This window comes from Ranitomeya imitator, chromosome 1 (genome assembly GCF_032444005.1).
Source record: "Ranitomeya imitator isolate aRanImi1 chromosome 1, aRanImi1.pri, whole genome shotgun sequence".
Lineage (NCBI taxonomy): Eukaryota > Metazoa > Chordata > Amphibia > Anura > Dendrobatidae > Ranitomeya > Ranitomeya imitator.
Window position 1 is genome coordinate 1,227,834,511 of NC_091282.1, and position 14,535 is coordinate 1,227,849,045.

General features: G+C 44.8%; 1 protein-coding gene across 1 annotated transcript in view; it reads left to right on the top strand.

Annotated features, from left to right (window-relative positions):
• DYSF (dysferlin) overlaps positions 1–14,535 on the top strand; it is a 384,808-nt gene that overhangs the window by 135,280 nt on the left and 234,993 nt on the right. Inside the window, exons 17-21 of the mRNA XM_069745121.1 lie at positions 8,863–8,978; positions 9,178–9,291; positions 10,734–10,911; positions 13,172–13,296; positions 13,585–13,691. Of these exons, the coding sequence (XP_069601222.1) occupies positions 8,863–8,978; positions 9,178–9,291; positions 10,734–10,911; positions 13,172–13,296; positions 13,585–13,691 (640 nt within the window). The remainder of the gene's footprint in view (positions 1–8,862; positions 8,979–9,177; positions 9,292–10,733; positions 10,912–13,171; positions 13,297–13,584; positions 13,692–14,535) is intronic.

The window sequence follows — 14,535 nt, forward strand, 5'->3', positions numbered from 1 at the left end:
CTGGGGGTACAGGATAATAACACTGGGGGTACAGGATAATTACACTGGGGGTACAGGATAATAACACTGGGATTACAGGATAATGACACTGGGGGTACAGGATAATAACACTGGGGGTACAGGATAATAACACTGGGGGTACAGGATAATGACACTGGGGGTACAGGATAATGACACTGGGGGTACAGGATAATAACACTGGGGGTACAGGATAATAACATTGGGGGTACAGGATAATAACACTGGGGGTGCAGGATAATAACACTGGGGGTACAGGATAATAACACTGGGGGTACAGGATAATGACACTGGGGGTACAGGATAATGACACTGGGGGTACAGGATAATAACACTGGTGGTACAGGATAATAACACTGGGGGTACAGGATAATAACACTGGGGGTACAGGATAATGACACTGGTGGTACAGGATAATAACACTGGGGGTACAGGATAATTACACTGGGGGTACAGGATAATAACACTGGGGGTACAGGATAATGACACTGGGGGTACAGGATAATTACACTGGGGGTACAGGATAATTACACTGGGGGTACAGGATAATAACACTGGGGGTACAGGATAATGACACTGGTGGTACAGGATAATAACACTGGGGGTACAGGATAATAACACTGGGGGTACAGGATAATGACACTGGGATTACAGGATAATAACACTGGGGGTACAGGATAATAACACTGGTGGTACAGGATAATGACACTGGGGGTACAGGATAATAACACTGGGGGTACAGGATAATTACACTGGGGGTACAGGATAATTACACTGGGGGTACAGGATAATTACACTGGGGGTACAGGATAATAACACTGGGGGTACAGGATAATAACACTGGGGGTACAGGATAATTACACTGGGGGTACAGGATAATTACACTGGGGGTACAGGATAATTACACTGGGGGTACAGGATAATGACACTGGGGGTACAGGATAATAACACTGGGGGTACAGGATAATTACACTGGGGGTACAGGATAATTACACTGGGGGTACAGGATAATAACACTGGGGGTACAGGATAATAACACTGGGGGTACAGGATAATAACACTGGGGGTACAGGATAATGACACTGGGGGTACAGGATAATTACACTGGGGGTACAGGATAATTACACTGGGGGTACAGGATAATAACACTGGGGGTACAGGATAATAACACTGGGGGTACAGGATAATAACACTGGGGGTACAGGATAATAACACTGGGGGTACAGGATAATGACACTGGGGGTACAGGATAATAACACTGGGGGTGCAGGATAATGACACTGGGGGTACAGGATAATGACACTGGGGGTACAGGATAATAACACTGGGGGTACAGGATAATTACACTGGGGGTACAGGATAATAACACTGGGGGTACAGGATAATAACACTGGGGGTACAGGATAATGACACTGGGGGTACAGGATAATGACACTGGGGGTACAGGATAATAACACTGGGGGTACAGGATAATGACACTGGGATTACAGGATAATAACACTGGGGGTACAGGATAATAACACTGGGGGTACAGGATAATAACACTGGGGGTACAGGATAATTACACTGGGGGTACAGGATAATAACACTGGGGGTACAGGATAATAACACTGGGGGTACAGGATAATGACACTGGGGGTACAGGATAATGACACTGGGATTACAGGATAATGACACTGGGGGTACAGGATAATAACACTGGGGGTACAGGATAATGACACTGGGGGTACAGGATAATAACACTGGGGGTACAGGATAATGACACTGGGGGTACAGGATAATAACACTGGGGGTACAGGATAATGACACTGGGGGTACAGGATAATAACACTGGGGGTACAGGATAATGACACTGGGGGTACAGGATAATAACACTGGGGGTACAGGATAATGACACTGGGATTACAGGATAATAACACTGGGGGTACAGGATAATAACACTGGGGGTACAGGATAATGACACTGGGGGTACAGGATAATAACACTGGGGGTACAGGATAATAACACTGGGGGTACAGGATAATAACACTGGGGGTACAGGATAATTACACTGGGGGTACAGGATAATGACACTGGGGGTACAGGATAATAACACTGGGGGTACAGGATAATTACACTGGGGGTACAGGATAATAACACTGGGGGTACAGGATAATAACACTGGGATTACAGGATAATGACACTGGGGGTACAGGATAATAACACTGGGGGTACAGGATAATTACACTGGGGGTACAGGATAATAACACTGGGGGTACAGGATAATAACACTGGGGGTACAGGATAATAACACTGGGGGTACAGGATAATGATACTGGGGGTACAGGATAATAACACTGGGGGTACAGGATAATGACACTGGGGGTACAGGATAATAACACTGGGGGTACAGGATAATGACACTGGGGGTACAGGATAATGACACTGGGGGTACAGGATAATGACACTGGGGGTACAGGATAATGACACTGGGGGTACAGGATAATTACACTGGGGGTACAGGATAATAACACTGGGGGTACAGGATAATGACACTGGGGGTACAGGATAATGACACTGGGGGTACAGGATAATAACACTGGGGGTACAGGATAATTACACTGGGGGTACAGGATAATAACACTGGGGGTACAGGATAATGACACTGGGGGTACAGGATAATGACACTGGGGGTACAGCATAATGACACTGGGGGTACAGGATAATAACACTGGGAGTACAGGATAATGACACTGGGGGTACAGGATAATTACACTGGGGGTACAGGATAATGACACTGGGGGTACAGGATAATTACACTGGGGGTACAGGATAATAACACTGGGGGTACAGGATAATGACACTGGTGGTACAGGATAATAACACTGGGGGTACAGGATAATAACACTGGGGGTACAGGATAATGACACTGGGGGTACAGGATAATTACACTGGGGGTACAGGATAATAACACTGGGGGTACAGGATAATGACACTGGTGGTACAGGATAATAACACTGGGGGTACAGGATAATAACACTGGGGGTACAGGATAATAACACTGGGGGTACAGGATAATTACACTGGGGGTACAGGATAATAACACTGGGGGTACAGGATAATAACACTGGGGGTACAGGATAATAACACTGGGGGTACAGGATAATAACACTGGGATTACAGGATAATGACACTGGGGGTACAGGATAATAACACTGGGGGTACAGGATAATGACACTGGGGGTACAGGATAATGACACTGGGGGTACAGGATAATGACACTGGGGGTACAGGATAATAACACTGGGGGTACAGGATAATGACACTGGGGGTACAGGATAATGACACTGGGGGTACAGGATAATAACACTGGGGGTACAGGATAATGACACTGGGGGTACAGGATAATGACACTGGGGGTACAGGATAATGACACTGGGGGTACAGGATAATAACACTGGGGGTACAGGATAATGACACTGGGGGTACAGGATAATGACACTGGGGGTACAGGATAATAACACTGGGGGTACAGGATAATGACACTGGGGGTACAGGATAATGACACTGGGGGTACAGGATAATAACACTGGGGGTACAGGATAATGACACTGGGGGTACAGGATAATGACACTGGGGGTACAGGATAATGACACTGGGGGTACAGGATAATAACACTGGGGGTACAGGATAATTACACTGGGGGTACAGGATAATGACACTGGGGGTACAGGATAATTACACTGGGGGTACAGGATAATAACACTGGGGGTACAGGATAATGACACTGGTGGTACAGGATAATAACACTGGGGGTACAGGATAATAACACTGGGGGTACAGGATAATAACACTGGGGGTACAGGATAATTACACTGGGGGTACAGGATAATAACACTGGGGGTACAGGATAATAACACTGGGGGTACAGGATAATAACACTGGGGGTACAGGATAATGACACTGGGGGTACAGGATAATAACACTGGGGGTACAGGATAATGACACTGGGGGTACAGGATAATAACACTGGGGGTACAGGATAATAACACTGGGATTACAGGATAATGACACTGGGGGTACAGGATAATAACACTGGGGGTACAGGATAATGACACTGGGGGTACAGGATAATGACACTGGGGGTACAGGATAATGACACTGGGGGTACAGGATAATAACACTGGGGGTACAGGATAATGACACTGGGGGTACAGGATAATAACACTGGGGGTACAGGATAATGACACTGGGGGTACAGGATAATGACACTGGGGGTACAGGATAATGACACTGGGGGTACAGGATAATGACACTGGGGGTACAGGATAATAACACTGGGGGTACAGGATAATGACACTGGGGGTACAGGATAATAACACTGGGGGTACAGGATAATGACACTGGGGGTACAGGATAATGACACTGGGGGTACAGGATAATGACACTGGGGGTACAGGATAATGACACTGGGGGTACAGGATAATAACACTGGGGGTACAGGATAATAACACTGGGATTACAGGATAATGACACTGGGGGTACAGGATAATAACACTGGGATTACAGGATAATGACACTGGGGGTACAGGATAATAACACTGGGGGTACAGGATAATGACACTGGGGGTACAGGATAATTACACTGGGGGTACAGGATAATGACACTGGGGGTACAGGATAATTACACTGGGGGTACAGGATAATAACACTGGGGGTACAGGATAATGACACTGGGGGTACAGGATAATGACACTGGGGGTACAGGATAATGACACTGGGGGTACAGGATAATAACACTGGGGGTACAGGATAATGACACTGGTGGTACAGGATAATGACACTGGGGGTACAGGATAATTACACTGGGGGTACAGGATAATAACACTGCGATTACAGGATAATGACACTGGGGGTACAGGATAATAACACTGGGGGTACAGGATAATGACACTGGGGGTACAGGATAATGACACTGGGGGTACAGGATAATAACACTGGGGGTACAGGATAATAACACTGGGGGTACAGGATAATAACACTGGGGGTACAGGATAATGACACTGGGGGTACAGGATAATGACACTGGGGGTACAGGATAATAACACTGGGGGTACAGGATAATAACACTGGGGGTACAGGATAATGACACTGGGGGTACAGGATAATAACACTGGGGGTACAGGATAATAACACTGGGGGTACAGGATAATGACACTGGGGGTACAGGATACTGACACTGGGGGTACAGGATAATGACACTGGGGGTACAGGATAATAACACTGGGGGTACAGGATAATAACACTGGGGGTACAGGATAATTACACTGGGGGTACAGGATAATGACACTGGGGGTACAGGATAATGACACTGGGGGTACAGGATAATAACACTGGGGGTACAGGATAATAACACTGGGGGTACAGGATAATTACACTGGGGGTACAGGATAATGACACTGGGGGTACAGGATAATGACACTGGGGGTACAGGATAATGACACTGGGGGTACAGGATAATGACACTGACACTGGGGGTACAGGATAATTACACTGGGGGTACAGGATAATTACACTGGGGGTACAGGATAATTACACTGGGGGTACAGGATAATGACACTGACACTGGGGGTACAGGATAATAACACTGGGGGTACAGGATAATTACACTGGGGGTACAGGATAATTACACTGGGGGTACAGGATAATTACACTGGGGGTACAGGATAATAACACTGGGGGTACAGGATAATTACACTGGGGGTACAGGATAATTACACTGGGGGTACAGGATAATGACACTGACACTGGGGGTACAGGATAATAACACTGGGGGTACAGGATAATGACACTGGGGGTACAGGATAATAACACTGGGGGTACAGGATAATAACACTGGGGGTACAGCATAATGACACTGGGGGTACAGGATAATTACACTGGGGGTACAGGATAATGACACTGGGGGTACAGGATAATGACACTGGGGGTACAGGATAATAACACTGGGGGTACAGGATAATTACACTGGGGGTACAGGATAATAACACTGGGATTACAGGATAATTACACTGGGGGTACAGGATAATTACACTGGGGGTACAGGATAATTACACTGGGGGTACAGGATAATAACACTGGGGGTACAGGATAATGACACTGGGGGTACAGGATAATAACACTGGGGGTACAGGATAATGACACTGGGGGTACAGGATAATAACACTGGGGGTACAGGATAATGACACTGGGGGTACAGGATAATGACACTGGGGGTACAGGATAATAACACTGGGGGTACAGGATAATGACACTGGGGGTACAGGATAATAACACTGGGGGTACAGGATAATAACACTGGGGGTACAGGATAATTACACTGGGGGTACAGGATAATAACACTGGGGGTACAGGATAATGACACTGGGGGTACAGGATAATGACACTGGGGGTACAGGATAATGACACTGGGGGTACAGGATAATAACACTGGGGGTACAGGATAATAACACTGGGGGTACAGGATAATGACACTGGGGGTACAGGATAATGACACTGGGGGTACAGGATAATAACACTGGGGGTACAGGATAATGACACTGGGGGTACAGGATAATAACACTGGGGGTACAGGATAATGACACTGGGGGTACAGGATAATGACACTGGGGGTACAGGATAATTACACTGGGGGTACAGGATAATGACACTGGGGGTACAGGATAATAACACTGGGGGTACAGGATAATGACACTGGGGGTACAGGATAATAACACTGGGGGTACAGGATAATAACACTGGGGGTACAGGATAATGACACTGGGGGTACAGGATAATGACACTGGGGGTACAGGATAATTACACTGGGGGTACAGGATAATAACACTGGGGGTACAGGATAATTACACTGGGGGTACAGGATAATAACACTGGGATTACAGGATAATAACACTGGGGGTACAGGATAATTACACTGGGGGTACAGGATAATTACACTGGGGGTACAGGATAATAACACTGGGGGTACAGGATAATGACACTGGGGGTACAGGATAATGACACTGGGGGTACAGGATAATGACACTGGGGGTACAGGATAATAACACTGGGGGTACAGGATAATAACACTGGGGGTACAGGATAATGACACTGGGGGTACAGGATAATAACACTGGGGGTACAGGATAATAACACTGGGGGTACAGGATAATTACACTGGGGGTACAGGATAATAACACTGGGGGTACAGGATAATAACACTGGGGGTACAGGATAATGACACTGGGGGTACAGGATAATAACACTGGGGGTACAGGATAATAACACTGGGGGTACAGGATAATAACACTGGGATTACAGGATAATAACACTGGGGGTACAGGATAATAACACTGGGGGTACAGGATAATAACACTGGGGGTACAGGATAATGACACTGGGGGTACAGGATAATAACACTGGGGGTACAGGATAATGACACTGGGGGTACAGGATAATAACACTGGGGGTACAGCATAATGACACTGGGGGTACAGGATAATAACACTGGGGGTACAGGATAATAACACTGGGGGTACAGGATAATAACACTGGGATTACAGGATAATAACACTGGGGGTACAGGATAATAACACTGGGGGTACAGGATAATAACACTGGGGGTACAGGATAATGACACTGGGGGTACAGGATAATAACACTGGGGGTACAGGATAATGACACTGGGGGTACAGGATAATAACACTGGGGGTACAGCATAATGACACTGGGGGTACAGGATAATAACACTGGGGGTACAGGATAATAACACTGGGGGTACAGGATAATAACACTGGGATTACAGGATAATAACACTGGGGGTACAGGATAATAACACTGGGGGTACAGGATAATGACACTGGGGGTACAGGATAATAACACTGGGGGTACAGGATAATGACACTGGGGGTACAGGATAATAACACTGGGGGTACAGGATAATGCTCCTTGGATTACAGGATAATAACACTGGGGGTACAGGATAATGACACTGAGGGTACAGGATAATGACACTGACACTGGGGGTACAGAATAATGACGCTGACACTGGGGGTACAGGATAATGACACTGACACTCGGGGTACAGGATAATGACACTGACACTCGGGGTACAGGATAATGACACTGACACTGGGGGTACAGGATAATGACACTGACACTCGGGGTACAGGATAATGACACTGACACTCGGGGTACAGGATAATGACACTGGGGGTGCTGGATAATGACACTCGGGTTACAGGATAATGACACTCGGGGTACAGGATAATGACACTCGGGGTACAGGATAATGACACTGACACTGGGGGTACAGGATAATGACACTGACACCCGGGGTACAGGATAATGACACTGAGGGTACAGGATAATGACACTCGGGTTACAGGATAATGACACTCGGGTTACAGGATAATGACACTCGGGGTACAGGATAATGACACTCGGGGTACAGGATAATGACACTGACACTGGGGGTACAGGATAATGACACTGACACTCGGGGTACAGGATAATGACACTCGGGGTACAGGATAATGACACTCGGGGTACAGGATAATGACACTGACACTGGGGGTATAGGATAATGACACTGACACTGGGGTACAGGATAATGACACTGACACTGGGGGTACAGGATACTGACACTGACACTAGGGGTACAGGATAATGACGCTGACCCTCGGGGTACAGAATAATGATGCTGACACTTGGGGTACAGGGTAATGATGGTGACCCTTGGGGGTATGTTACGATGTAGACATTACTACATCTCGGGGTTGTTGTTTCCACGATTGTCATTTTGGGCTGTGGTCTCTTTGATTCTAGTTGATGACACTTTGGGATTCCTTCCAACCTTCGGACCGTGTTACGTGAACCTTTATGGAAGTCCGAGAGAGTTTACAGGATTCCCGGATCCCTATGAAGAGCTCAATATGGGGAGGGTAAGACGCCATTCCCACCACTATAGGGAATTTAATAGTCATTTTTTGGCCACAATTTGAGATTGACGCTGCTGGGAAACTTCTTTCCTGAAGTTCTTGGCCGTCTTGGCTCATCCACCACTGTTCTCAGTTTGCAGTTTTCTCTATAAAGTCTTTCACCACGTGTCCCATACTCTGACCTTTCTCTTCTGTCTGGTAGGGGGAAGGAGTCTCCTACCGAGGACGTGTCCTGCTGGAGCTGGAGACCAAACTGGTGGAACACACAGAACAGAAGGTGGAGGACATCTCCTCCGATGACATCTTACGCGTTGAGGTAATGACAGCTTCTCTTGGATGAAATAACTTCCGTAAAGCAGGAGGCACATCTGGTAATTCCTCCATCCCCCCCCTCAATGATTTCTTACCCTTTACATGGGAATGATTTGTGGACTGGAACGTTCACTCTTAATCAGGAAGACCGAAATTACCGTAATTGGGCTGCGGATGTTTTCTTTTTCTTCTCCAAAGTCGGAATTCCACCTGGAAAGGAGCAATTATGTTCTGATTTGTTTGTACAAGTCAAATCTACAGTTGTGGGGAGGTTTGATGGACTATGTGATGGATCCTGGGGGCTACAAGTGGTGGAGCCGGTCTTGTTTTCATGGAACTCGCCTACGTAAAACCTTGGAGTCATAAAGTGATAAAACAGCGCTAGTAATAACGTTACATTGTCCTAAAGATCCCACAATTTTAGCTTGGTCTTTTGATAGTAGATCTTCTTATTTTGTGGTCTTCACTGTATCACATCCCGACAAGCTTTTTTTTGTTTCTAATTGTAAGGGTCAGTAAGATGTAGGTTGGCCGTAGACCTTAGATGCTTCCTTAGTTGGCGGCTCTTTCTCCTGACTTCCCCATACTTCTGCATGTTCGGCCATGTGCTCTCATTGGGAACTAAAATTAAGGTGCTTCCTCATGTTTCGTTCGATGGCTCAGGAATTTATAGGATTGGCCATGTTGAAATCCGACACGCTTGACCCTTGTTTCTCTCCTAACCTCTGCCACCAGTGGAGGATTCTCATACAATTACATGTTTGGCGGTTTGGTAATGGGCATGAGGAATTTAACGTTGGATATTAGCCTGTAACTACCTTTTGGGTCCTCCTGATACACTCGTGTGCACTGGGAGGTGGCGGAGAGTGGTGGGCACCAGTGGGCACCCTGATGGTCTTCATCGTTTAGATGAAAATACGACCAGTTAGTAGGAAGACCAGTTTTCCTATTTCACAGCTTTCATAAGTTTGTACTTGGACTGCAATAAATGAAAAAACCTCAAACAATTTTGTTTTCACCCTCCCCGGGTCCAGCTTAGGATATTGCCGCTGCTCCCAGTGACTGACGTCACGTCCACGTCGCTGCAGCCAATCAGTGACCTCAGCGGCTTGAAGTCGCTTGTGCCGTCAACGCCACCGAGTTCAATGATTGGCTGCACATAGGACGCCACTGCTGCACCATGGGCAGCCTTGGAGACTCAGCGCTGGACCTGGGGAGGGTGAGTAACGCACACATAGATTTTTTAAAAGTAAACTGCAGCCGAGGGATGGGTTATTCTGAAACCATAAAACCCTGTAACAAATTGTCGCCCTTGTCTTAGTTTTGCATCTGGTAATGGCTGGTTGCTCACCCGCCTTTCGGGAAGCTGCGATCCTGACGCCTATCATGGTGTGAGCCGATCACCTACGTATAATAACACCGCAGATATATCATTGTATCATCTAGAAGTATCTCCGGAGGAGGAAGTACTGCCTGTTCGCCGCCTTCTACTCGGCGTCCATGCTCCAGGATGTGGATGACGCCATCCAGTTCGAAGTCAGCATTGGGAACTACGGCAATAAGTTTGACACCACCTGCCTCCCCCTGGCCTCCACCACGCAGTACAGCAGAGCGGTGTTCGATGGTGAGTGTACGACGTGTCAGTAATCTGCAGGGCGGCCGTGCTCAGAAAACGAACTGCGCACAATCTGCCGGACGGTCATAAATAAACTGATGGTGGCAAACCTGGAGAGTGTATACGGCACGTTCAGCGAGACGCCGCGTCCTGGGCTAATGACTCCAGAGCTGTTCCTGCATAATGTGCAGATCTCCCAGCAGAAGAAATTACGACATACAATAATATACAATATACAGTATATAACTGCAGCCCAAGTCACCCGTCAGAAGACGTAGTGGGCAGACAGAATACCGCACTAGTGCCATGTACCGTCATAACAGCACATCTGTCACACGGCCGCTGTGCTCTCCGGCTAAGGGAAACCAGTGTGGTACTACTCATAGATTACTCAGATACTCCAATCTAGTAGTTGTATTACTGTACATAGGGGCAGTATTATACTAGTTATATTCTTGTACATAGGGGCAGTATTATAGTAGTTATATTCTTGTACATAGGGGCAGTATTATAGTAGTTATATTCTTGTACATAGGAGCAGTATTATAGTAGTTATATTCTTGTACATAGGGGCAGTATTATAGTAGTTATATTCTTGTACATTGGGGCAGTATTATAGTAGTTATATTCTTGTACATAGGAGCAGTATTATAGTAGTTATATTCATGTACATAGGGGCAGTATTATAGTAGTTATATTCTTGTACATAGGAGCAGTATTATAGTAGTTATATTCTTGTACATAGGGACAGTATTATAGTAGTTATATTCATGTACATAGGGGCAGTATTATACTAGTTATATTCTTGTACATAGGGGCAGTATTATAGTAGTTATATTCTTGTACATAGGGGCAGTATTATAGTAGTTATATTCATGTACATAGGGGCAGTATTATACTAGTTATATTCTTGTACATAGGAGCAGTATTATAGTAGTTATATTCTTGTACATAGGAGCAGTATTATACTAGTTATATTCTTGTACATAGGGGCAGTATTATAGTAGTTATATTCTTGTACATAGGGGCAGTATTATAGTAGTTATATTCTTGTACATAGGGGCAGTATTATAGTAGTTATATTCTTGTACATAGGAGCAGTATTATAGTAGTTATATTCTTGTACATAGGGGCAGTATTATAGTAGTTATATTCTTGTACATAGGGGCAGTATTATAGTAGTTATATTCTTGTACATAGGGGCAGTATTATAGTAGTTATATTCTTGTACATAGGAGCAGTATTATAGTAGTTATATTCTTGTACATAGGGGCAGTATTATAGTAGTTATATTCTTGTACATAGGGGCAGTATTATACTAGTTATATTCTTGTACATAGGGGCAGTATTATACTAGTTATATTCTTGTACATAGGGGCAGTATTATAGTAGTTATATTCTTGTACATAGGGGGCAGTATTATAGTAGTTATATTCTTGTACATAGGGGCAGTATTATAGTAGTTATATTCTTGTACATAGGGGCAGTATTATAGTAGTTATATTCTTGTACATAGGGGCAGTATTATAGTAGTTATATTCTTGTACATAGGAGCAGTAATATAGTGGTTATATTCTTGTACATAGGAGCAGTATTATAGTAGTTATATTCTTGTACATAGGGGGCAGTATTATACTAGTTATATTCTTGTACATAGGAGCAGTATTATAGTAGTTATATTCTTGTACATAGGAGCAGTATTATAGTAGTTATATTCTTGTACATAGGAGCAGTATTATAGTAGTTATATTCTTGTACATAGGAGCAGTAATATAGTGGTTATATTCTTGTACATAGGAGCAGTATTATAGTAGTTATATTCTTGTACATAGGGGGCAGTATTATACTAGTTATATTCTTGTACATAGGGGCAGTATTATAGTAGTTATATTCTTGTACATAGGGGGCAGTATTATAGTAGTTATATTCTTGTACATAGGGGCAGTATTATAGTAGTTATATTCTTGTACATAGGAGCAGTATTATAGTAGTTATATTCTTGTACATAGGGGCAGTATTATAGTAGTTATATTCTTGTATATAGGAGCAGTATTATAGTAGTTATATTCTTGTACATAGGAGCAGTATTATAGTAGTTATATTCTTGTACATAGGAGCAGCATTATAGTAGTTATATTCTTGAACATAGGAGCAGTATTATAGTAGTTATGTTCTTGTACATAGGGGCAGTATTATTATAGTTACCTAGAGGGTAGTATTTTCTATTGCTTACATGACTTTATAATTTGCCCATCTTTTTTTTTTTCAGGCTGTCAGTATTACTACCTGCCATGGGGCAATATCAAGCCTGTTGTTGTCCTCTCTTCTTATTGGGAAGATATCTGGTACAGGACTGATACACAGAACATTCTCCTTCATGCTGTAGACACTCTGGTAAGTCATTTTGTAAAGGTTTCTGATTTTACTGATGTTTTCTGATACTAATTAACTGTAAGTTCGCTGTTCTCCGTTCACGAGCGTTATCTCAGACTGATACTTGAATGAACTTGACATTAGTGGTGACGATCACCGACACATTTGGTATCTCAGATTGTCACTGCGCTGGAACGTTTAATTCCTTATTGTCTCCGTCTGTATGTTTCTTGTAGTTTAGGATATGCCCATGCTGATTTGTCTGTGGTGCACTTTCCTTGTGATTATCTCATCCTTTTCTGTCTGCAGGAAGGGAACTTGGAGAAAGTTCACCTTGCAATTAAAGTAAAGTGTTCCCCATACGACCTGGACACGTTGGTCACCCGTCTCATTGACGATGTCATCAGTGACTGCAGGTACATCTGCTTGTATTAGGTTCAAAGGGCAAATGTTTCAAGTATTAAAAGACGTCAGTCAGGTCAGAAATCGATGTAAGTGATTTTTTTAAGGAGGTTTTCTCAACATCTCAACATCATAAATGACTAAAATTGCAGAGTTCTTGTGAAGCCAAGCACCTTTGTAATTTATATCTTAAAAATTCTCTCTGTTCAAAAGAAGAAGATCAGAGGGTGTGATGAAGCCGCACCTCGCCACCCCGCCTAACGTCACCATTACGTCCGATGGATCATGTGGTACGCGCTCCTCACTTGCACCAACGTGACGTTCTGCACCCAGAACACCCCATGTCCACAAGGGCCTAGGAATGCACGGGGAGTGAGGTGGATGTGACCCACGCAGTCACTGATGTGGCACCTCACTTGCTCACTACCCTAATAGGCTGATGGGCCCCTTTTACTAGCACCAGTGGAGGAAAGCACTGCCAGCCTGGTAGGACTGCCACCAGTTCCTCCTTGGATATAAGCCCAGTCCATTAACAGGTTTATAGCGGTCCAGAAACCAACCCTGGTAGTATGGAAAGTTAAGCCGAGAAACGAACGTGTGGATTGAGATAAAAGAGTAGACAAAGGTGAAATAAATATTTAATTGTTCTGAGCTCACACTTGACAAAACACTGTATACACAATGGTTGCACATATACAATGGTCAGAAATGCAAATACAAAAGTAGTAGGACAAAGTATGCAGAATATAAGAGTCAGTCACCAGTCAGATGAAAGGCCTGGCTTGCGAGGGAGGGGCTGCCACATGGGAGGCTAGTAGTCCCCTTTATACCCTGGCTTCTCCCCACACGATATGTCGT